At 43.9% G+C, this 24,590-nt stretch overlaps 1 protein-coding gene and 10 non-coding genes across 11 annotated transcripts; 7 read left to right on the forward strand and 4 right to left on the reverse strand.

Annotated features, from left to right (window-relative positions):
* Positions 1–2,782: 2,782 nt before the first annotated feature.
* Positions 2,783–2,887, forward strand: trnay-gua (transfer RNA tyrosine (anticodon GUA)). The gene is made up of 2 exons: positions 2,783–2,819; positions 2,852–2,887. It is a non-coding gene; the product is annotated as a tRNA-Tyr (tRNA).
* A 243-nt stretch (positions 2,888–3,130) lies between these two features.
* On the reverse strand, positions 3,131–3,203 carry trnam-cau (transfer RNA methionine (anticodon CAU)). The gene has a single exon. It is a non-coding gene; the product is annotated as a tRNA-Met (tRNA).
* A 1,494-nt stretch (positions 3,204–4,697) lies between these two features.
* Positions 4,698–4,887, forward strand: LOC131972430 (U2 spliceosomal RNA). The gene has a single exon (XR_009394488.1). It is a non-coding gene; the product is annotated as a U2 spliceosomal RNA (small nuclear RNA).
* Positions 4,888–5,959: 1,072 nt separating this feature from the next.
* On the forward strand, positions 5,960–6,064 carry trnay-gua (transfer RNA tyrosine (anticodon GUA)). Its single transcript has 2 exons — positions 5,960–5,996; positions 6,029–6,064. It is a non-coding gene; the product is annotated as a tRNA-Tyr (tRNA).
* Positions 6,065–6,294: 230 nt separating this feature from the next.
* On the reverse strand, positions 6,295–6,367 carry trnam-cau (transfer RNA methionine (anticodon CAU)). The gene has a single exon. It is a non-coding gene; the product is annotated as a tRNA-Met (tRNA).
* A 1,499-nt stretch (positions 6,368–7,866) lies between these two features.
* LOC131972425 (U2 spliceosomal RNA) lies at positions 7,867–8,048 on the forward strand. Its single transcript, XR_009394482.1, has one exon. It is a non-coding gene; the product is annotated as a U2 spliceosomal RNA (small nuclear RNA).
* A 1,070-nt stretch (positions 8,049–9,118) lies between these two features.
* trnay-gua (transfer RNA tyrosine (anticodon GUA)) lies at positions 9,119–9,223 on the forward strand. The gene is made up of 2 exons: positions 9,119–9,155; positions 9,188–9,223. It is a non-coding gene; the product is annotated as a tRNA-Tyr (tRNA).
* Positions 9,224–11,853: 2,630 nt separating this feature from the next.
* Positions 11,854–13,057, reverse strand: LOC131971202 (uncharacterized). The gene is made up of 4 exons (XM_059332520.1): positions 12,874–13,057; positions 12,559–12,759; positions 12,156–12,473; positions 11,854–11,975 (listed from the first exon to the last, which is right to left on the reverse strand). Exons 1-4 carry the CDS (start codon positions 13,055–13,057, stop codon positions 11,854–11,856), a joined length of 825 nt encoding a protein of 274 aa, XP_059188503.1.
* Positions 13,058–20,966: 7,909 nt separating this feature from the next.
* trnav-aac (transfer RNA valine (anticodon AAC)) lies at positions 20,967–21,039 on the reverse strand. Its single transcript has one exon. It is a non-coding gene; the product is annotated as a tRNA-Val (tRNA).
* A 1,083-nt stretch (positions 21,040–22,122) lies between these two features.
* On the forward strand, positions 22,123–22,194 carry trnad-guc (transfer RNA aspartic acid (anticodon GUC)). The gene has a single exon. It is a non-coding gene; the product is annotated as a tRNA-Asp (tRNA).
* A 1,785-nt stretch (positions 22,195–23,979) lies between these two features.
* Positions 23,980–24,051, forward strand: trnad-guc (transfer RNA aspartic acid (anticodon GUC)). Its single transcript has one exon. It is a non-coding gene; the product is annotated as a tRNA-Asp (tRNA).
* The last annotated feature ends 539 nt before the right edge of the window (positions 24,052–24,590 follow it).

Here is a 24,590-nt window from a genome sequence, read left to right on the forward strand (position 1 = left end):
GAGAATGAATGAAAGAATGAATGAATGAAGGAATGGAATGGAATGAAGGAAAGAAACAGGTTCCAGGCTTTCTTCAGGGGACATTGCAAGATAAGTTCAAGTTAATAAATGAAGTAACAGGTTAAGGTCAGAAGCATCTAAGCCACCAAGGAGCCCACAAGTATGCCCTTGACCAGTATTAAGCAACATATTTTACCTAGCTTTGTCATTTATAGATATTACAAGCTGAACACAAAATTACAAATTCCGTCATGGCTCAGCAAAGACATTCATTAGGGCCACGGGGCAATCGCACCGAGCACTATTGTTATACTGTGGATTTCTTCTTCTTCCTCTTCCAGACGCAATTTCGTCCCGCTACTAGTCCTACAACTTGAAGAGTTGCAGGACAAATAATATATATCAAAACGTGCGGTTTGATCGGGATCGGTGTGCTATTACTTTTCTCTACGAAATATGAATTTGCCCAATATTTTGCATTGAAGTGAATGGGACGGCCGAAAAAAAAATGAGTGAAAAAGAACAATAATTGGAGATCATTTAAACATCTACTTCTCCTGCATAATTTCACCTAGAGACTGCATTTAAACTTTAAACAGTAGACACAAGTCTTGTGTATTGGTGTATTAATCCACGTTTCGATAGGTCATATAGTTTTTTATCAATCCCTGTTCAATGACCATGATCATTTTTGGAGAAATTCTGAGATTAAAATGGGTGTGTATTGCATGGAATGTTCATGTCACAGTGTGTGACATCATCGAGTGTAGAGGGAGAGAAAAAATTATCCAAAAATACATTTGAAAACTGCGCTCCAGGCCGCAAATTCCACTCTACAGAAATAATTTATACATAGAAACGTAGGAAAATTAGTCTTCTCCCTCACAATCCTCTGGTAAAGCTGTTAGAGTTATAGTTTGGTCGTAGGACACACAGATGCTCCACCAACACGCACCAACAGCCTCATTGGCTCCCATATTAAAAAAAGAAAGATTTCTGAAAAAGTGAGATGTAACAGTTTTTTAGATCGCTCTAACAAAGCTATTTTTTTTATCATTTTTCTTAAAAAAAACAACATATGTAGCTGTTCAGGCAGAACTCAGGACGCTCAAAGTGAAGTCGGATCAATGATAGGTATTATGGTTTTGTCAAAAATGCTTTCTGTTCGAGGCCAGAAATTCCAGTCTGTCCACCTCTGGCTGCTGTCACTCTTCCGGAACATTCAGGTGGCAGTTAATTCTGTTGATTGCTCTGCTCTGATTGCCTTTGATCTTTGCTGTGATTACAGTTACAGATACACGCACACACACGCGCGTAAGCGCGCACACTCTTTCAGATAAATATGCTTCAAACACACACACACACGTAACTTTATGCGATTTTCGTTACACACACACAAATGTGCGCGTAAGTGCGCACACTCCTCCAGATACACGTTTCACACATACACACACACACACACACACACACACACAATGTTCCCTGCTGAGCAGAGACACACACACGGTCTGGCCTTTGCACAGGTAACAGCCGCACTAACATTAAAACACATAATGTATATATATATAAAAAATAGTCTACTGATACACAACAAAAGCACAATAACAGCACCCAATAGTTCATAGGAGGGAATGCATAGGACTTAAAAACTGTACCCGTTTGCTGTTGAAACTCTGATGAAGGCTGCAAAAACCCTCCTGTTACTGCCTCTCTATGTTGTGCAGGACAAAGTGTGTGTGAACTGCAATATCACAGTCCTCACAAAGGAATGGGAGAGGCAGGCAGGCAGTCCAGACACCTCACAACAACTTGTTTGCCACACTGACACACACAAGGTGTGGATGTGGATCCAGAGTAGCCAACATATTTTCAATAAGAGAAGGCCTGGCCTCTTTCCACTTTTGCCAGGACACCGTATTTCTGATCTCGCAGTCAGTAGCAGCCAACTCAGGCGATGTCTGACAAGTCACTCCTTCGTCCTCTTCTCCATCCTCCAACAACTGAAGGAGCTCCTGACGAAGCACCTCAGTTTCAGGCACGAAAGAAAAAAATAAAGAAACTCTGCCACAAAGGAAACTAACTACTGTAGGTGGTATGGCTTAGGACTGCACAGCAGCCTGTACATGTCTGCCTAACTAAAAAAAACAACTATAAAAGTCAACTTAAAACATGAAATCACAACATATCCAAGTAGGTAAAGTACCTCTTGTAACTAGGTCCTTCACCTGGACATTGATGCTGATCAGTTGACACTGAAAAAAAAGAGATTGAAGAATATTTTCTTACTGAAATTCGTTGGTGAACAAAAGTTGTGAGGATGAGTACTGACCATGTGGCACACCACTAATACGTCGACTGGATGATGGCCTTTGAGGAATAACATCTCCCTGTCTGTCACGTTTTTTCCAGCGCACTGGTCTTGGTTCAGGTTCACCCGGTGCAGTGCAGTCTCCACGGGAGGAGTGGGTTTGAATCCCACTTCCGACAGCCTACTTCTCAAACGAGGCACAAAATGCAGCAACACTTAATTGTTGAAAGGGAGATATGTTGATCAACATAAACAAAAGTGAGTGCTGAAGCTTCAAAACACAACCAGCAGCCCAATGGCCCATTCATGTGTCCTATTCACTAGGCAAAACCCAATTAAAGGTCCATTGCACTCTGGGAGTTGTGTAACAAATGGATATAAACAACATTGATGATCTGTTGCATTGGCCGGGAATCGGACCCGGGTTTCCCCTTGCAAAAATGTTGCTGCTATTGGCTGGTCACTGCTGGTCCCCCTTCGATAGCTCAGTTGGTAAAGCGGAGGACTGTAGAGGAAAACACGCACGTAGTGTTAATCATGGAAATCCTTAGGTCGCTGGTTCAAATCCGGCTCGAAGGAGAGGCTTTTACACGTACCTACTGACTGTTCAACAAATAGTAGATTAAAATAGGGAAGACCAAACTAACTGTACATTCCTAATATATCCTGTAGCTGGCTCAACCATTAATTGATTTTGAAACAGTAAAATTGGTTTTGCCTGGTTTCGGCAAAACCAGGCGGCCAGGATGAGAGCACCCTGTCAAACAGTTGAGTGTTGGACTGAAAATCGACATATCCCACACACAAAGGGAAAATAGCTCTTGCCCCGTGTGAGGCTTGAACTCACGACCTTCAGATTATGAGACTGACGCGCTGCCTACTGCGCCAACGAGGCACAAAATGAAGTCAGACTGCATCGGTGAAACGGAGATGTGTTGATGAACATGAACAAAAGGGAGTGCTGAAGCTTCAAACAACAACCAGCAGCCACATGGCCCATTCATGTATCCTATTCACTAGTTAAAACCCAAGTAAAAGCCCATTGCACTCTGGTAGTTGTGTAACCACTGATTATAAACAACATCGACGATCTTTTGCATTGGCCGGGAATCGGACCAGGGTCTCTCGCGTGGCAGGCGACAATTCAACCGCTGAACCTCCAATGCCCTCATGACAACTGAAAGTCCTAATACACCCAGGTGTCCCAAATTACAGTAAACCCCAACACTAGCATATGTTAGAAAAATTGCATGAGGAAACCTTGAAAATTGATAATCTGTCACCAACAGAAAAAACCTCACCATTTTTCTGCGCAGATCGTTGATGGGGAAATGAAGAGCTGGAGACGTCCAAGTTTCTCAGTTTTAACAAAAGTTTATTACGTCAAAAAATGTGCACTTTACAGAGAATCTCCGGGTTCAAAAACTCATGTCCCTGAATACAAACAGACGTGTTTCAGTTCGTGAAGTCTGAACCACGACTCTCTCCCTGAACCCATTAAAATACTAACATTTGTTTACAAAACATGCTGGTCGATTTCCTCCAGGAAGTTCCGCCCTCCTCACTCGCCGATTCGCCAGTCCCAATTAACACAACGGCACGTCATGCCAGCTGGGCATACGATCTTGCTGCCCCGGACAAGGCCATCCTGACCTGGCCTCTTCTCCAGAACATTCAACAAAAACCTCCTGCCTTGTTATGTCTCACAAAGATAGTATGTCTACAGAGTCATAGGATTTTCACTGTCTCACATAGATTCTAAAAGTCTAAAAAATATGAAACAGACAATGAAATATATGTTATAACATTGACACACAAACATAATCCTTGTATCAAAATCATATTGCCTGATTTAATATAAATGCATAGAGAGAGATATTACACCCAAGGTTTGACCTTTGATGGTGACCTGCGTTATACACAGAGACAGAGAACAGAGACAGACAACAGAGGAGCAGAAATCAAGCATCAAATCATTTACCAATATAGAAAATAATCAATTATTTTAACACATACTGCAAATGCATCACCACGACGCTTACCAGCTTGCTATGAAGGGTGAGTGACTCCCTGATGGCCTAGTGGCTAGGATTCGGCGCTCTCACCGCCGAGGCCCGTATTTGATTCCCGATCAGGGAATCCAGAATTGACAGGAGCTGCTTCCTTTATTTAAACAAGGGACAGGGTTTTTACAATCAACGTCATTTGTGCCAGTTGCCGTGGCTCCCTGCTGGTGGATGAAACAAAGGCTGTATCCCAAAGTCAAGGAGTCGGGTCCTCCAGAGGCGAGGCCAGAGTCCTTCCTTTCACTGGTGTAACGCATAAATGGGACAGCCTTCGGAGTGTGCAGCTGTACGTCGTTGCGTAATTGGACGTCCTGCTTAAATTCAGCGCCGCTCTCGGCCTTTTGGCTAAGATCAAGTGTAGTATCTGTTCTTATCAGTTTAATAAAAATAAATAAATAAATAAATTCAGCGCCGCAATTTCAAAATCAGTTCACGACATGGATGTGACTTTGGCATCAGCACTCTGACACATATTTGTAAAAATGGAAGAAGATGCTTTCAGGTTGAATCTCCACGATTTAGCAAGTAAAAGCCACAAAGTGGATTAAACCTGAATATTAAACTGATCCTGGCTGAACGTAGTGCACGTACCAGCTTGCTATGAAGGGTGAGTGACTCCCTGATGGTCTAGTGGCTAGGATTCGTCGCTCTCACCGCGGCGGCCGGGGTTCGATTCCTGGTCAGGGAATCCAGAATTGACAGGAGCTGCTTGCTTTATTTAAACAAGGGACAGGGTTTTTACAATCAACGTCATTTGTGCCAGTTGCCGTGGCTCCCTGCTGGTGGATGAAACAAAGTTCCCACATCTCTGTCTATGTCTTCAGACAACTATGGTCTTGACCCTGTTCAGTACATTAAAATTACCTTGTAAGGGCAGCTCTCCAAGATGCTGATCATCACTGAAGTCCACCTATATGCGACTTGCCCCTGCGTGGCAGGTGAGAATTCTACCACTGAACCACCAATGCTGACATGACAGTAAAACGTCCTAGTACACCAATGTCTCCCAAATCACAACCAAGCACAAAGGTCCAATAGATCTGACATGGTCCTTTGGTGTGGTGTGGCGTCTGACGTTTCACATCTCACCAACTGAAGCATCTTCTGATGTTGTTTTCATGTATTTACTACAAGAAGGAGACAGGAAACCAGGCGGCCAGGATAAAAGCACCCTGTCAAACAGTTGAGTGTGTGACTGAAAATCGACTTATCCCACACACAAAGGGAAAAAAGCCCAGGATCCATGTCAGGTTTAAACTCACAACCTTCAGATTATGAGACTGAAGCACTGCCGACTTCGCAAACGAGGCACAAAATGCAGCAACACTTAATTGTTGAAAGGGAGATATGTTGATCAACATAAACAAAAGTGAGTGCTGAAGCTTCGAAACACAACCAGCAGCCCAATGGACCATTCATGTGTCCTATTCACTAGGCAAAACCCAATTAAAGGTCCATTGCACTCTGGGAGTTGTGTAACGAATGGATATAAACACAATTGACGATCTGTTGCATTGGCCGGGAATCGGACCCGGGTTTCCCCTGGCAAAAATGTTGCTGCTAGTGGCTGGTCACTGCTTGTACCCCTTCGATAGCTCAGTTGGTAGAGCGGAGGACTGTAGAGGAAAACACGCACGTAGTGTTAATCATGGAAATCCTTAGGTCGCTGGTTCAAATCCGGCTCGAAGGAGTGGCTTTTACACGTACCTACTGACTGTTCAACAAACAGTAGATTAAAATAGGGAAGACCAAACTAACTGTACATTCCTAATATATCCTGTAGCTGGCTCAACCATTAATTGATTTTGAAACAGTAGATCCCTCGGCAAAACCAGGCGGCCAGGATGAGAGCACCCTGTCAAACAGTTGAGTGTTGGACTGAAAATCGACATATCCCACACACAAAGGGAAAATAGCTCTTGCCCCGTGTGAGGCTTGAACTCGCGACCTTCAGATTATGAGACTGACGCGCTGCCTACTGCGCCAACGAGGCACAAAATGAAGTCAGACTGCATCGGTGAAACGGAGATGTGTTGATGAACATGAACAAAAGGGAGTGCTGAAGCTTCAAACAACAACCAGCAGCCACATGGCCCATTCATGTATCCTATTCACTAGTTAAAACCCAAGTAAAGGCCCATTGCACTCTGGTAGTTGTGTAACCACTGATTATAAACAACATCGACGATCTTTTGCATTGGCCGGGAATCGGACCAGGGTCTCCCGCGTGGCAGGCGACAATTCTACCGCTGAACCTCCAATGCCCTCATGACAACTGAAAGTCCTAATACACCCAGGTGTCCCAAATTACAGTAAACCCCAACACTAGCATATGTTAGAAAAATTGCATGAGGAAACCTTGAAAATTGATAATCTGTCACCAACAGAAAAAACCTCACCATTTTTCTGCGCAGATCGTTGATGGGGAAATGAAGAGCTGGAGACGTCCAAGTTTCTCAGTTTTAACAAAAGTTTATTACAATACGTCAAAAAATGTGCACTTTACAGAGAATCTCCGGGTTCAAAAACTCATGTCCCTGAATACAAACAGACGTGTTTCAGTTCGTGAAGTCTGAACCACGACTCTCTCCCTGAACCCATTAAAATACTAACATTTGTTTACAAAACATGCTGGTCGATTTCCTCCAGGAAGTTCCGCCCTCCTCACTCGCCGATTCGCCAGTCCCAATTAACACAACGGCACGTCATGCCAGCTGGGCATACGATCTTGCTGTCCCGGACAAGGCCATCCTGACCTGGCCTCTTCTCCAGAACATTCAACAAAAGCCTCCTGCCTTGTTATGTCTCACAAAGATAGTATGTCTACAGAGTCATAGGATTTTCACTGTCTCACATAGATTCTAAAAGTCTAAAAAATATGAAACAGACAATGAAATATATGTTATAACATTGACACACAAACATAATCCTTGTATCAAAATCATATTGCCTGATTTAATATAAATGCATAGAGAGAGATATTACACCCAAGGTTTGACCTTTGATGGTGACCTGTGTTATACACAGAGACAGAGAACAGAGACAGACAACAGAGGAGCAGAAATCAAGCATCAAATCATTTACCAATATAGAAAATAATCAATTATTTTAACACATACTGCAAATGCATCACCACGACGCTTACCAGCTTGCTATGAAGGGTGAGTGACTCCCTGATGGCCTAGTGGCTAGGATTCGGCGCTCTCACCGCCGAGGCCCGTGTTTGATTCCCGATCAGGGAATCCAGAATTGACAGGAGCTGCTTCCTTTATTTAAACAAGGGACAGGGTTTTTACAATCAACGTCATTTTTGCCAGTTGGCGTGGCTCCCTGCTGGTGGATGAAACAAAGGCTGTATCCCCAAGTCAAGGAGTCGGGTCCTCCAGAGGCGAGGCCAGAGTCCTTCCTTTCACTGGTGTAACGCATAAATGGGACAGCCTTCGGAGTGTGCAGCTGTACGTCGTTGCGTAATTGGACGTCCTGCTTAAATTCAGCGCCGCTCTCGGCCTTTTGGCTAAGATCAAGTGTAGTATCTGTTCTTATCAGTTTAATAAAAATAAATAAATTCAGCGCCGCAATTTCAAAATCAGTTCACGACATGGATGTGACTTTGGCATCAGCACTCTGACACATATTTGTAAAAATGGAAGAAGATGCTTTCAGGTTGAATCTCCACGATTTAGCAAGTAAAAGCCACAAAGTGGATTAAACCTGAATATTAAACTGATCCTGGCTGAACGTAGTGCACGTACCAGCTTGCTATGAAGGGTGAGTGACTCCCTGATGGTCTAGTGGCTAGGATTTGTCTCTCACCGCCGCGGCCCGGGTTCGATTCCTGGTCAGGGAATCCAGAATTGACAGGAGCTGCTTGCTTTATTTAAACAAGGGACAGGGTTTTTACAATCAACGTCATTTGTGCCAGTTACCGTGGCTCCCTGCTGGTGGATGAAACAAAGTTCCCACATCTCTGTCTATGTCTTCAGACAACTATGGTCTTGACCCTGTTCAGTACATTAAAATTACCTTGTAAGGGCAGCTGTCCAAGATGCTGATCATCACTGAAGTCCACCTATATGCGACTTGCCCCTGCGTGGCAGGTGAGAATTCTACCACTGAACCACCAATGCTGACATGACAGTAAAACGTCCTAGTACACCAATGTCTCCCAAATCACAACCAAGCACAAAGGTCCAATAGATCTGACATGGTCCTTTGGTGTGGTGTGGCGTCTGACGTTTCACATCTCACCAACTGAAGCATCTTCTGATGTTGTTTTCATGTATTTACTACAAGAAGGAGACAGGAAACCAGGCGGCCAGGATAAAAGCACCCTGTCAAACAGTTGAGTGTGTGACTGAAAATCGACTTATCCCACACACAAAGGGAAAAAAGCCCAGGATCCATGTCAGGTTTAAACTCACAACCTTCAGATTATGAGACTGAAGCACTGCCGACTTCGCAAACGAGGCACAAAATGCAGCAACACTTAATTGTTGAAAGGGAGATATGTTGATCAACATGAACAAAAGTGAGTGCTGAAGCTTCAAAACACAACCAGCAGCCCAATGGCCCATTCATGTGTCCTATTCACTAGGCAAAACCCAATTAAAGGTCCATTGCACTCTGGGAGTTGTGTAACGAATGGATATAAACAACATTGATGATCTGTTGCATTGGCCGGGAATCGGACCCGGGTTTCCCCTGGCAAAAATGTTGCTGCTAGTGGCTGGTCTCTGCTGGTCCCCCTTCGATAGCTCAGTTGGTAGAGCGGAGGACTGTAGAGGAAAACACGCACGTAGTGTTAATCATGGAAATCCTTAGGTCGCTGGTTCAAATCCGGCTCGAAGGAGTGGCTTTTACACGTACCTACTGACTGTTCAACAAATAGTAGATTAAAATAGGGAAGACCAAACTAACTGTACATTCCTAATATATCCTGTAGCTGGCTCAACCATTAATTGATTTTGAAACAGTAGATCCCTCGGCAAAACCGGGCGGCCAGGATGAGAGCACCCTGTCAAACAGTTGAGTGTTGGACTGAAAATCGACATATCCCACACACAAAGGGAAAATAGCTCTTGCCCCGTGTGAGGCTTGAACTCACGACCTTCAGATTATGAGACTGACGCGCTGCCTACTGCGCCAAGGAAATAGCCTGTTTGTCGAACTACTGTTGCTATAAATAGTAACACTCTACCACGATATGCCTTTGGGTTTACCGTTTCGACTCCCGTGTCTCGCCGAAATTGTTCAATTAAAATTTGGCAAAGTATATATAAATGGATTGTTATACTCTACAATAACGTGTATTTCACCAAATACAAATGAATTATTCAGACAATCCCTTCAAGTACTCCACTAACTAACGTTAAAGTTGATCTCACGTTAAGTGTCCCGTTCCCGTGTATCATTTAACATTATTAATATTACTAGGAATAGATTATTATTATTAATACTAGATATAGATATACATAAATATAGTATATAATTGAATAAAATAAAAATCATCAAGGTGGAGAATCTTTTTTTCTGCCATACCCCCGGGCTTCAAGTGAAGCCCTCCACTCAGCCAGAGTTGTAGTGGCTGTAGTTTGGCAGTACCAGATGCCAAAGTACTGTTGGTGGGTGGCAGGGTCCCGCTCCCTCTGACACTGCTTACAGGTGATGGTGTCACTCTTTTTAGTGTACTTTCTTTTCTTATTTCCACTCTCCTCTTCCAGTCTCTTTTTTTTCTGATATCGCTGTGTGGTGTAAGGCACAGCAGTTGCCGGTGGTGCAGGCAGAGGAGGTTGTGTTGCAGACAGTACAGGGTGGGGCGCAGGCTGGAGAGGTTGGGGTGCAGAAAGCAGAGGTTGTGGTGCAGGCTGGAGAGGTTGGGCCGCAGGAAGCAGAGGTTGTGGTGCAGGCTGGAGAGGACGGTGCACAGGCTGGAGAGGTAGGGCTGCAGGAAGCAGAGGTTGTGATGCAGGCTGGAGAGGTTGAGACGCAGGCTGGAGAGGTTGGGCCGCAGGAAGCAGAGGTTGTGATGCAGGCTGGAGAGGTTGTGGTGCAGGCTGGAGAGGTTGTGGTGCAGGCTGGAGAGGTCGAGGCGCAGGCTGGAGAGGTTGTGGTGCAGGCTGGAGAGGTCGAGGCGCAGGCTGGAGAGGTTGGGCCGCAGGCTGGAGAGCTGCAAGGAAAGGCGGCCAAAGACCAGCAGGTGGAGCCACTGGCAGCTTCAGTCGCTGTTTTAGCTGTGCCATCCCTGCAGTGTTAGGGGGCAGCACAAAGACGTGAGGATTTGTGACACTGCTGGTAGGGACACAGGGTCTGTCCTTCCTCTCAACAGCAAGAGGCAAGCTTTCTGGGCTCACGTTGGTGGTCTTTGGAGTAGAGAGGCCTTGCTCCAGCACACTCTTCTCCTGCTTTTTTTGACGTTTACAGTACCTGCAAATATTCCAAGTATAAATTTGTTTGTATACCATAGTGTATTATAAGAATGCAAAATATCTGCACAGAACATAGCACAGATACTAGGTTATTCCCTCACAAGTGTTTTGTTAACTCACCAACTAGAGATGGTTGCCGTATTCATCACCGGGAGCTGGATGGTGGTCTTCTCCATCACCAAGGCATTGCTTAATATGACTTGGCGGATGTGAAGATATGCTCTGGTGACAAGGCTCCAACGCTCGTGCCTGACTCCATCAATGCGCCTGGGTCCTCTATACTCCTCGCACAGTTGAATAAAAAGTGCCTCACACACACGATTGCAGTCAGGCCACTGTGCTGGGCTTCTCCCTCCTGCAAAGCATCTGCAAAGGTATTCACAGCATTAGTGTTCATAAAAGACATTATATTATAGCATGTAGCATTGTCAGACTTGCTCAAAAAAGCATACGTACCGCTTTGTACTCTCCACACCAGGTGCAACATTTTTTTTTGTGGCCCTGAATCTCCCTTTAGGGATTGTGACTTGATGACGTGGAGGGTAAACTGTATGTTTTTTGTCATATTCTGACAAACACTCCCACAGGGCAATGATTTGGGCGGCCTCCTCTCGTGACAGGGCAAGACTGTGGTCTTTTAATTTAAATAAATAACCCGTCAAGTCCTGGACGGCTTTGAAGCCCTCAATATTGTCCGGTCCAACAGAGTCCTACATTAAACGAAATAGTGATGAAAATGAAAAATGTATTTTCAAATATTACGTCTATTTGATGTAATTACAGATGCAACTCGACAGAAGGTAATCATCAAAAATGTAAACCTACATCATGACTGGTGGAGCATGATGATGTCGACGGCTGTTCCTCTGCCACGCTGGGTGTGTCTTGCTGGGGAGCTAAATTAAAACACATTTAAGCAAAGAGAGATTCCAGTTTCAGTTATCAGTAATAAGTAAAAAAATATATATATATATTTTAATGATGGATAAAACAAGTATGCGCTAACAGTGTTTTAGACTGATATGCATATGTCTTTAAGTATGCAACAGCCTGATTAGGACATGCTTTGACCTCTGACCTTGATGCGTGCAGAGCATTGCCCCATCCTGGGAAGTTTGAGGAGTGTCGGTCTGGAGCTGGGGACCAAGGCTCGGATTAGATCCAGCATGTCTCCCACTGTCCTCACGAACTGGGGGGCACACAGGAACAGCTGCTATGTGAAGGACACCAGATAAACAGCTGGTCAGCAAATTAAATGAATAGTGTTGTTGCCTCTATAGTGAGAAATCCACCAATCAAATTTTTTTTTTACATTTCATTATTATTGGAACCTTTAACAATACAATAAAAACGTACCACTCTGCATAGTGGCAACAGTGACGGAAGCGGAGGGTTGCTTCAGTGGTGGTCTAGGCACTGCAGTTGCAGTAGTTGGAGGTGGAATAACAGCTGCAGGTCTTTTTGATGGAGAAGGAGCTGATGGAGTGGACTGTTGAGGGGGCCAAATTGTGTCCAGGGTGGCAACAGTTGGATCCTCCATTACAAATGGCTCAAAAAGGGAGTCTCCTTCTGCCACAGTGATGTCCTCTGTTTCAAGAGTTGCCAGGGCCAACTTGTAGTTCTCCATGACAACATTGTTCTGGCTGTACAGGTATTCAATACCTATAAGCTCTCCTGAAACAATAAAATAATCCACATTAGATACTGACAAAGATGTACCTGCCTAAAATCTATGACAAATAATGAATTACGTGCATACCGGTGTATTTCCGTGGGGTTTTGTACTCCACCAGCTTTCTACCAAGCACCTCCTCTGACAGCTGGTTGGCTGCATGCCTAAGTAGGCCACTGTAGGAGTGTGGCCCTCCTATCCCCTCTGCTGTCATGGTCCTGTCCTCATTCCACCTGGCAAGACCATCAACCAGATAGGCCTGGAAAAAGGTGTCACTTGCCAGGGTTCCTTTAAAAAATTTGAAATATTTACATTGTGATTCCATGCATGCAAACATATTAAACAATTTAATAAATATTATTCTACACCTAACATGGAAACTTGACAGTGTGCACCGTTTACCTGGGATGAACCTGTTCATGTGCAGGTGAAAGTTCTCCAAAGAGGTCGAACCTCTGGCACACCGGTAGGTTGGAAGCACATGACCACCCTTTTTCAGTGTCCCCGTCTGTGTATACAGCTGGAAACCTGGAGGGTCCTGGAGACAGGGGATGTGTTTCTGCTGGGCCTTCCAGATTTCCGCCATCCTTGCAGAATTGATCAGAGGCATGCCGAGAGTGTCGCAGCCTCTCTCTCCATCCTATGCCTCTATCAACTCTTTAAGCATGGCTTCCATCTCCCTGGTTTCCCGGACGGCCCTCCTGCAATGGAGCTGCATCTCTGCCTTGGATACACGGCATGTCACATCTCCTTCTGTGGGACGCATGTGACTTGCCTCCAGCTCTGCCCGCTTGGCTGCCCTGAGTCGCTGCAGGTCACTGTCATCCCATACAAAAATGCAACGGGTAAGCTGAGCCATGGACATGATCACATGCCCATGTTCATTTCCAACATTGGTGGCCCAAGCAGCTGTAGACCGGGCCTGACCCGCCAGCTTCCTCACAATTTTTTTTGTGGAATCCATTTTCAATACCTGGCCAAAGAGTGAGGTGATGGAGGCCTTCACTTCATCCAGCCTGCTGAGGACATCCTGGGCATATACCTGCATCAGCCAGCGATGTTTAGCCACTGCAGGCATAGCTGGCAAGTCCCCCAGTGGGACTGATGAAATCAGGCCAGAGGAGATGGCACGTGCAACTCCTCTGTACTCGGTCAGAAACTGAATTTGTTTTCAGAGCCAGCTCTCGGCATGCTGCTCCTCCAGCTGCTTCTGAAGCTGGCTGCTGCTGTTGCCCAAGCCCCGCTGACGCATGAGGCGCACCACCTGCATGTCGCATCCCAGCTTGTGCGTCAGGAGACACGGGAACTGGATGCGGTGGCCTATGTCTAGCTGGGAGACGATGCCATGGCTCCAACTGATGACCTTTCGTTTGCAGCTCTTACAGGCAAGATATTCAGATGCCAAGAAGTAAGAGCTGCTGACACCAATCACCTGCCTGACTCTCTGATGTAGTCCAGCAGAGGTAAGCTCTGATTTGCCACAGTCTGGATGTGGACAGAGCAGCCGCACACGCCAAAGCTTCCTTGGCATCCACAGGAACAGGGGGTGACCAAAGAACTGCTCCAATGCTGGTATAGCACCAGAGGTCAGTGATGGCCGAGGTGGATACCACCACATTGTGTTGACCTTTTCATGGTCCAACTCAGGCTGATTGATGTTTGACCACCGGAACAGGGCCTTGGCAATCCAGCACTGGTCAACCTCTGGCAAGGCAGGGATCCAACCAGCGGGCAGGCAAATTCTGTTCTCTGTTAAACAGATATGAGAAAATTAAGGAATGAATGAATGAATGCATGTATATGTGTATATATATATATATATATATATATATATATGTGTGTGTGTATATATATATATATATGTGTATATATAATAATTACAAATAAGTAGTTTCAATAGACAGCCACAATTTTCAAAATGGATAGAAAAGATAACAAATATGTATGTATGTATGCTAAGTCCAAATTCTATTCATGTCCTCATGTATTGACACATTTAGCATCAATTGAAAAACAAGTATAACAAATAAACATATAGAGAAAGGGAGAGTGTGTGTAAGTATTTCATAAAAATACATATGTGGCATGTCTGATTCCACCTCTTGAACTGCCAGCAGAAGCTCGCTGTCAGTGGGCTCATTCGTACTGGTAACTGGATTTGTTGGCACCATGTGCTTGGTGGATCCAGCAGGGGACAGAGCAGGAACAGCTGAAAAGAATGACATAAAAACAGAATACATTACAAATATGAAAACATCTACAAGTCCATGTTACACAAAATCATTTTTATATTTGTATACTTACATGGCTGAAACGTGGGTTGCACAAACAGTCTCTTGACAGACTTGTGAATGCTCTGCTGAGACACTCCTTTCCCGATCAACAATGACCGCAGGGAGGATATAGGCACTGAGGATGCACGGAAAGAGGTGGATGGTTGCGGTGAGGTGGAGGGGACTGTGGAGGTGGAGGGCCGTGTGGAGGAGGAAGGCTGTGTGGAGGTGGAGGGCCGTGTGGAGGTGGCTGGTGTGCTCCGACTTTGGGTGGATCTTGTCTCCATCTTGAACTGAACAGCATAATGTCCCTCTGGATATTGTAAAATGTACCTCTTAAGGGCATTTTTATTGGCCAGGTTGTTATTCGAATCAGAGCTTCCTGATTCCTCTGACATTGATACCACCACATACCCAGCATACCCCAGTGCATTCTCAGCCACCCACTGAAATGTTTGACCCCTAAAAATGCCAAACTGCAGCTGATGTTGGCCCAGAAGATGCTGCTCATTTTCCGGGTCCCCACCACGACTTATAACAGCCACCCTTGCCGACTCCTTTACTCGCTCTGGGGACAAAGTGCGGGCCCATGGCCTATTCTCCCCCTTCACCTTCTTTGCATCCTCACAATCAAAGAGGCTGGCAAGACCATCCCCCCTCTTCCTAAATTTAGGATCCATTCTGTAGAACTGAAAAACAAACAACAGTTAAAATATGCTTGGTCTGAAAACAGACTTAATCACAGAGTCTCTTGAGGCTGAGATGTCTGACCTCTCGTGGAAGTCCAGCAAGTTGCAATAAGGCAGTGTAGCAGCAAGATGCCACACCAGCAGGCAAACGGCAGTGAGGGGTTAAAACGGAGATCGTGGTCAGAGACAGAAATGTGACAGGAGAACGACGAGGCAGGTTAGTCAGGGGCAGGCAGGTTTGGCAACGGTAGATCAGTCGAAAGGAAATTGCTGGAAAAAATTGAAATAAAGTTAGAATTAAGTATTCGTTTACCTCTTTTCATGAAATGATTGTGACAATGTGATTTATTCTTGATAGATAACGTGTATATCTTTTCAAAACTTTATTGATCAATCTCTTCCAAACATATCACAGTTAAATTTAAAGCACATATAAATAAAATTAAAAGATCCATGTGTACATGGACATATAATGATATATTATAAGGTTATGAACGCACAATTGAGGTTTTCATTTAATAAGTAACCAAATTATTTAATTTTTTATTCTGTCAATTATACTTTAAAGCTGCCAACACAAATTTGATGTGTTCTCTGTTGTAAGCCTTGCAGTTTCCTTTTTTTCTGGGCTCAAAATCCTCCATTTTGCTTTCAGTTACCCTTCCAGTGGTGACAAACTGATGTTGGCCAAAAGCATAACAACAGTCTTCCCCTCACTAAAGATCAAGATGCAAGAAGAGAATGAAGGATTTGTAAGTGAGAACAGATGTGTGTGTGTCTATATATATATATATATATATATTTTTTTTTTTCTCCTTCTGCCGCTTGAGCTAAAATCCCTGCGAGCTGGAATGGGCCAGAAAGCTGAAACTTGGCCCAATGATTGGAAATGATGAGCATCAACTTTTATTAAAATAGGAGACTTTGGGATTAGATTCAAAGTTATTAATGTAACTGTCTGTGCACGCATTGAAAATGAAAATGATCTTAGTGATCTGCCAGCTAGTGAGGAGAGCGATGGTAAGTTAGTTACCCTCCATGTATACAAGATACGATGTCAATCTATTAGGCCTATGCCCTTTTTCAAGCTTCAAGCAGTTGTATAAGTTAGGATGTACACGTGTCCCAAGTGCAAGAAGTCAATTTCAAACAGAGTAAGGACAATAATCAGACATCGTAGGCAAGTTCATGCCATTTCTGATGGACAGGACTTTAAAATTGTATGTAGTCAAAACCACTGTCAAAGAACATACCATAACTTAAATTCTTACACCAGACATCTCAACAGGGGACACATTCCAGTTGCTAATCCACAACATTTTGAACAAGGCAGTTTCAGTGATGTATTGGAGGATGTTTCTATGCCATCTTGCTCTCATGCTATGGATACTTCTAAAAGTAATTTGGACACTGATTTGGACACCCCTATGGGTGTTCATTTTTCAGACCAGCGTGACTGTGCAGCATCGTATGTTGCCAAAATGTATTCCTCATCAAATTCCACCTTAACTGATGTACAGAAAAGCATTACATGCACCAAAGAGCTACTAGAGAAGACGTTGGACTCTTTAAAGGAGAAAACTGCATCTGTGTTTAATAGCTACACCATTTCAAATGATGATGAAGCTGTCCAATTTTTGATGCAGGATTTTGAAAATGCACAAAATATGTTTTCAGAGGTAGACACGCCCTACAAAATGTGCAAATATTTTTCTGAAAAACACTCCCTTGTCAAGCCTACAGAAATTTTCTTAGGATACAGAGGTGACACAGCAAGAAAGCACGGTAAATTGACTCAAGTACTGGCTGCAGACACTTGCCAGTATATCTCTATTATTGATACTATAAAGTTTCTCTTTGGCAGTGAAAAGATGCAGAAACTCTATAAGCAATCAAACAAAAGTGTTGATGGTAAAATGCGCGATTATTGTGATGGCACACAGTTTGCAAATCATACATTATATAGCAGGTATCCCAATGCCCTACAAATGCAATTATATTTTGATGACTTGGAAACGACTAATCCTTTGGGGTCAAAAACTAAAGTTCACAAAATGGGAGCTGTTTACTTTTGCTTGAGAAACTTGCCTGTGGAATTCAACTCCTCCCTTGCGAACATCCATCTCTGTCTACTTTTTAATTCTATAGACAGGGAAGTGTATGGCTTTGACAAAATATTTGCACCTTTGTTGGATGACATTTGATCTCTTGAAAGGGATGGGATAAACGTTGAAATTGAGGGTCAGATTTCTCTTCTCCATGGTACTGTCTGTCTTTTGACTGCAGATAATCTTGCATGCCATTCACTTGGAGGGTTTTTAGAAAGCTTTTCAGCAAACAGATTTTGCCATTTTTGTCTAACTGACAAACAAGCGGCCCAGTATGTGTTTGATGATGATCACCAGGAATTTCGTAACAAAGTAAACTATAAAGAACATGTTGTGCATAACGATCCAACTTTAACAGGTATAAAAGGGGATTCCTGTTTAAACTCACTGAATTACTTTCACGTGACTGAAAATATTTGTGTAGACATTATGCACGACATTTTAGAGGGTGTTGCCTTGGTTGAATTAAAACTGATGTTAAAACATTTCATCTACCATGAAAAGTTGTTCACATTAGAGCAGTTTAATGACAGATTGGTAAGCTTCGATTACGGTTTTTCAAATGAAAAAAACAAACCAACTGTCATTCTTGACTTGAGAACAGGGGCGGATCTATGGGTGGGCCTGGGTGTGCACAGGCCCACCCAGACGACGTGAAGTGAGGAGAGAGAGAGAGATGGGCGGCGGCTCCTTCCCGACCCAGGACCTTCTCTCTCCCTCTGACCCGCCGGAATAGAACAGCACCGTCTCGGTGTTCCGAGTTCCTCAAAACAGGCTCTATATCATGATTTCAATTCTTTGTAAAACCAGATGTTCAGAAGCAGTGAGCACCCCTATATAGTCAGAATTATATGATCTTTATATGATTGTATTTATTTAATTTGGGCACCCACGGGCAAAAATATAAATCGGCGCCCATGTTTACAGTGGTCCGACAGATTATTTTTTTTAGCTTTAAAAAATAATCAGGCCCACCCAGATGTTTGCAGGCCTACCCATTAGCTACGTTCTGGCTCCGCCACTGCTTGAGAACATCAGATAATCCCATAAAACAAACAGCAAGTCAGATGTGGTGTCTTTTGCTCTTTTTACCCTTTCTAATTGGAGATTTTGTAAGTGAACATGATCAACATTGGAAATTGTTCCTTCTCCTCAGAGAAATCTGTAGCATAATATTTGCCCCAGTTGTCAGCATTGGACTTTCTGTCTTTTTAAAGCAGTTGGTTATAGATCACCATAATTTGTTAAAGATTGTTTATCCAGACAGACCACTTACCCCGAAACATCATTTTATGACTCACTATTGGCGCATGATGATAAAGTTTGGCCCACTTTTGAAGTTATGGTGCATGAGATTTGAGAGTAAGCATGGTCCCCTGAAAAGACATGCCCATGTTGTGTGTAATTTCACAAATATTTCTAAGACTTTAGCTTACAAGAATCAAGTTCAAAGTATGTATAACTGGAAATTTAGTGACCCACTGATGAAAAAAATGACTGTCCCAAACGCCTTTTCAGTGATGGTTGGATCGTTGGAAAAAAGTAATCTGTTAATTGAAAATCTGAAAGCACATGGGTATGATATTGGTACTTGCAACACAATTCATGTGGCTCACTCTGTCTGTTGGCTTGGTCAGACATATAAAACTGGTTGTGTTCTTGCTTTAAACTGTGATGCAAGAGGTGAGCGTCTATTTGGAGAGATTGTACACATGGTTCCCAATTGTGAAAAGGAGGAGGTGCTATTTTTTCTCAAAATTTTAACTGTGAAATATTTTAATGACCATCTGTTTTCATATGTGGTGGAGCGGACTGAAGAGTATGAAATGATAAATGTAAAAGATGTAGCAGACATCAGACCACTAGACTTGCTGTCATCTTTCAGTGGAAATGCACTATATGTAAATCCAAGATACAAACTGATTGTTTAAATTTGCAATACTGTGAAAAGCTTTACCTGAGACACACCTGAGTCAGTCACTTGCGTGTAAAGAATAGTTAATGGTGCATCCTGCTTTGTGGTCATGCAGTTAATGACGGTGTGACCTGATGTCCCCTACAGCGATCATTTACAGGTTATCCCATTGTTGATTAATTGTTCGAATGTTGATGAATTTTTTTTAATGGAATTTGAATGTTTGCCATGAGCTGTTTTTCCCTAAATTTTCTGCTGTGACAGAATTTTGAATAAAGGTCACTGTAAATGAATGAAAATATGAGTGGTTTAGTGGGTTTCAAGCATATAAATCCTATTTTAGAAAAAAAAAGTATAAACAACACATCTTTGTGTTATTTTTAACACATCTTTGTGTTGACATTTTGAACACACAATATGTGTTCAATGTGCTTACACACTGATTGTGTTAAAAGCAACACAAAATGTGTTGTCCTTAACTAGACACGCTGATGTGTTAAAAATGAACACATGATGTGTTATTTTTAACACATCTGAGAGTGTAGTGTGACCCAAGTTTAAAGGCAAAGAAGCTGGAGCTACTTGCTGAGAGAAAGTTCCTTGCAGTCCCTAAAACCAACAAGGAGTTGGAGTTGGAGAGCAATCTGGAGCTTGCTCAGAAAGATCTCAAGCAGCAGACATCCAGTACAAAGGACCTGCGAGTTAAGCTGGAGGAGATGAAGGGAGAGAAAGAGGCCCTTCAAAATGTACGCTCAAAAGCAGAGAGTTGGGGAGTGAGCTGGTGTTTGAAAGGGTTACAACTGTGAAGCTGCAGCTTAGGTTAAGCAGAAAAAAGAAGGCTGCAAAGAGGACCCTGGAAGGATCACAGGCTTCCTACAAGCTCAGCTAGTGGAAGAGAAAGTCCTTTGTGGCTCTGCTCACCGAGCACAGATGGGAAATCAACGCCCTCACGTTTGCGCTGAAGAAGACTGAGCAGCAGTTGGATAGTGGACAGTATCTCCGCGGAAGACCGGGGTTCGATTCCCCGACGGGGAGAATTTTCTACCAGCTGTTGCTTATTCAGTTGGAAGGACAAAAGTTACATAGCAGTATCATGAATGTTAGCTTCATGCCAAAGCTTAACCTTCTCTGAATGACCTATTTGGATTCTGGTTTGGAACCGCTAACCATTTTCAACACCTTATCTTATTATATTGTGTATTTTTCCATTATAAATGATATTCCTCCCACATTTGTGTTTCCGGGTGAAGTTATACACTGAAGTTTTGGCAAAAAGAAGAAGCACTTAGACGATACAGAAATGTGTTTCCGCCCGGTTTAGAACCAGGGACCTTTCGTGTGTGAGGTGAACGTGACAACCACTACACTATGATAACCAAAGGGAGTGCCCTACCTGCATGTGTCAGGGTAAATGCAGCTGTCATATTTGACTACTATCGTTTCATAGGCATTGTGTTGAGTGCACACAATTCCGCAATGTTTGATTTTGCGGAGGAAACCCAAAGGAAACTGTTTCCGCCCGGTTTCTAACCGGGGCCCTTTCGCGTGTTAGTCGAACGTGATGACCACTACACTACGGGAACCGATGAAAACATCTTTGGTGCACGTTCGGCCCGAAACCCGCCAGTCATAGCTTTCTACAAACGTTACAGCTACAGCTGCTTTGTCGTGGATTTTTAACAGTAAGTCTATAATACGCTCACCTCACGGTTGCGCTGAAGAAGACTGAGCAGCAGTTGGATAGTGATCACAGATAGTGGAAGGAGGAAAAGTCATCCCTCCCTCAGGCCACAGAAAGCATAGAATCCATGATGAAAGAATGGAACATGACCTGTCATCAGTTTTTAGAATCTTGGGAATCTATATGTAGTGTGACCCAAGTTTAAAGGCAAAGAAGCTGGAGCTACTTGCTGAGAGAAAGTTCCTTGCAGTCCCTAAAACCAACAAGGAGTTGGAGTTGGAGAGCAATCTGGAGCTTGCTCAGAAAGATCTCAAGCAGCAGACATCCAGTACAAAGGACCTGCGAGTTAAGCTGGAGGAGATGAAGGGAGAGAAAGAGGCCCTTCAAAATGTACGCTCAAAAGCAGAGAGTTGGGGAGTTAGCTGGTGTTTGAAAGGGTTACAACTGTGACGCTGCAGCTTAGGTTAAGCAGAAAAAAGAAGGCTGCAAAGAGGACCCTGGAAGGATCCCAGGCTTCCTACAAGCTCAGCTAGTGGAAGAGAAAGTCCTTTGTGGCTCTGCTCACAGAGCACAGATGGGAAATCAACGCCCTCACGGTTGCGCTGAAGAAGACTGAGCAGCAGTTGGATAGTGATAACAGTGAGTGGAAGGACGAAAAGTCATCCCTCCCTCAGGCCACAGAAAGCCTCAGGCAGACTCTGCAGGAAAGGAGCAGGAGTGGGAGAAGGCAGATACCTACATGAGGACACAGCTGGAAGACCTTGAGATCCAGATCCCCAAAGGAGCAGGAGTGGGAGAAGGCAGATACCTACATGAGGACACGGCTGGAGGACCTTGAGTCCTCAAAAGTCCTCCTCAAAAGTCTATAGTTTAGTCTATCCTCAAAAGTCTATAATACACTTACATTTTTCAGTGAATACCTCTACGTAGTAACTAGAAGTGCCCCGACCTTCGGAAGGACGGGCCAAATTTTCTATGTCACCGTTCCTCGTTAGTATAGTGGACAGTATCTCCGCCTGTCACGCGGAAGACCGGGGTTCGATTCCCCGACGGGGAGAATTTTCTACCAGCTGTTGCTTATTCAGTTGGAAGGACAAAAGTTACATAGCAGTATCATGAATGTTAGCTTCATGCCAAAGCTTAACCTTCTCTGAATTTTGCAGGACTTCTGTTTGGTCTCAAGGAAACTCTGGAAAACCTTCGATGACTCAGGAGGGGAAAGAAAACCTGCCTCAGTCTGCATTCAGCAGTGATAGAGAACTGCTGACCCTGACTGCATATGTTTTTAGCCACTTGGTTAAGAGCACTTTGGATAACTCCTGAACACAACCAACACATCTCAAAGTGCAGCTTGGGGTGGCCGAGTTTCGTGCCATGGCACAACAGAACACGTGGCCTATATCGTCAGCCTATAAGTCTTTTTTTTTTTTTGCAATAAGCAACAATAAGATCACAGACAAAATGGAAAAAGATGGAAAGAATAGAATCCATGATGAAAGAATGGAACATGACCTGTCATCAGTTTTTAGAATCTTGGGAATCTATATGTAGTGTGACCCAAGTTTAAAGGCAAAGAAGCTGGAGCTACTTGCTGAGAGAAAGTTCCTTGCAGTCCCTAAAACCAACAAGGAGTTGGAGTTGGAGAGCAATCTGGAGCTTGCTCAGAAAGATCTCAAGCAGCAGACATCCAGTACAAAGGACCTGCGAGTTAAGCTGGAGGAGATGAAGGGAGAGAAAGAGGCCCTTCAAAATGTACGCTCAAAAGCAGAGAGTTGGGGAGTGAGCTGGTGTTTGAAAGGGTTACAACTGTGAAGCTGCAGCTTAGGTTAAGCAGAAAAAAGAAGGCTGCAAAGAGGACCCTGGAAGGATCACAGGCTTCCTACAAGCTCAGCTAGTGGAAGAGAAAGTCCTTTGTGGCTCTGCTCACCGAGCACAGATGGGAAATCAACGCCCTCACGGTTGCGCTGAAGAAGACTGAGCAGCAGTTGGATAGTGATCACAGAGAGTGGAAGGAGGAAAAGTCATCCCTCCCTCAGGCCACAGAAAGCATAGAATCCATGATGAAAGAATGGAACATGACCTGTCATCAGTTTTTAGAATCTTGGGAATCTATATGTAGTGTGACCCAAGTTTAAAGGCAAAGAAGCTGGAGCTACTTGCTGAGAGAAAGTTCCTTGCAGTCCCTAAAACCAACAAGGAGTTGGAGTTGGAGAGCAATCTGGAGCTTGCTCAGAAAGATCTCAAGCAGCAGACATCCAGTACAAAGGACCTGCGAGTTAAGCTGGAGGAGATGAAGGGAGAGAAAGAGGCCCTTCAAAATGTACGCTCAAAAGCAGAGAGTTGGGGAGTTAGCTGGTGTTTGAAAGGGTTACAACTGTGACGCTGCAGCTTAGGTTAAGCAGAAAAAAGAAGGCTGCAAAGAGGACCCTGGAAGGATCCCAGGCTTCCTACAAGCTCAGCTAGTGGAAGAGAAAGTCCTTTGTGGCTCTGCTCACCGAGCACAGATGGGAAATCAACGCCCTCACGGTTGCGCTGAAGAAGACTGAGCAGCAGTTGGATAGTGATAACAGTGAGTGGAAGGACGAAAAGTCATCCCTCCCTCAGGCCACAGAAAACCTCAGGCAGACTCTGCAGGAAAGGAGCAGGAGTGGGAGAAGGCAGATACCTACATGAGGACACGGCTGGAGGACCTTGAGTCCTCAAAAGTCCTCCTCAAAAGTCTATAGTTTAGTCTATCCTCAAAAGTCTATAATACACTTACATTTTTCAGTGAATACCTCTACGTAGTAACTAGAAGTGCCCCGACCTTCGGAAGGACGGGCCAAATTTTCTATGTCACCGTTCCTCGTTAGTATAGTGGACAGTATCTCCGCCTGTCACGCGGAAGACCGGGGTTCGATTCCCTGACGGGGAGAATTTTCTACCAGCTGTTGCTTATTCAGTTGGAAGGACAAAAGTTACATAGCAGTATCATGAATGTTAGCTTCATGCCAAAGCTTAACCTTCTCTGAATTTTGCAGGACTTCTGTTTGGTCTCAAGGAAACTCTGGAAAACCTTCGATGACTCAGGAGGGGAAAGAAAACCTGCCTCAGTCTGCATTCAGCAGTGATAGAGAACTGCTGACCCTGACTGCATATGTTTTTAGCCACTTGGTTAAGAGCACTTTGGATAACTCCTGAACACAACCAACACATCTCAAAGTGCAGCTTGGGGTGGCCGAGTTTCGTGCCATGGCACAACAGAACACGTGGCCTATATCGTCAGCCTATAAGTCTTTTTTTTTTTTTTGCAATAAGCAACAATAAGATCACAGACAAAATGGAAAAAGATGGAAAGAATAGAATCCATGATGAAAGAATGGAACATGACCTGTCATCAGTTTTTAGAATCTTGGGAATCTATATGTAGTGTGACCCAAGTTTAAAGGCAAAGAAGCTGGAGCTACTTGCTGA

The sequence above is a fragment of the Centropristis striata genome, chromosome 5, assembly GCF_030273125.1.
Source record: "Centropristis striata isolate RG_2023a ecotype Rhode Island chromosome 5, C.striata_1.0, whole genome shotgun sequence".
In the NCBI taxonomy this organism is placed as follows: Eukaryota; Metazoa; Chordata; class Actinopteri; order Perciformes; family Serranidae; genus Centropristis; species Centropristis striata.

Bases quoted from the DNA above. Each gene is read 5' to 3' on its own strand.
- LOC131971202 (XM_059332520.1), bottom strand. From the start codon at position 13,057: ATGGCGGAAATCTGGAAGGCCCAGCAGAAACACATCCCCTGTCTCCAG. The intron at 12,760-12,873 runs GTAAACGGTGCA...AATTTTTTAAAG, and splicing joins CATGAACAGGTTCATCCCAG to GAACCCTGGCAAGTGACACC. The intron at 11,976-12,155 runs GTACGTTTTTAT...TCGTGAGGACAG, and splicing joins TGTTGCCACTATGCAGAGTG to TGGGAGACATGCTGGATCTA.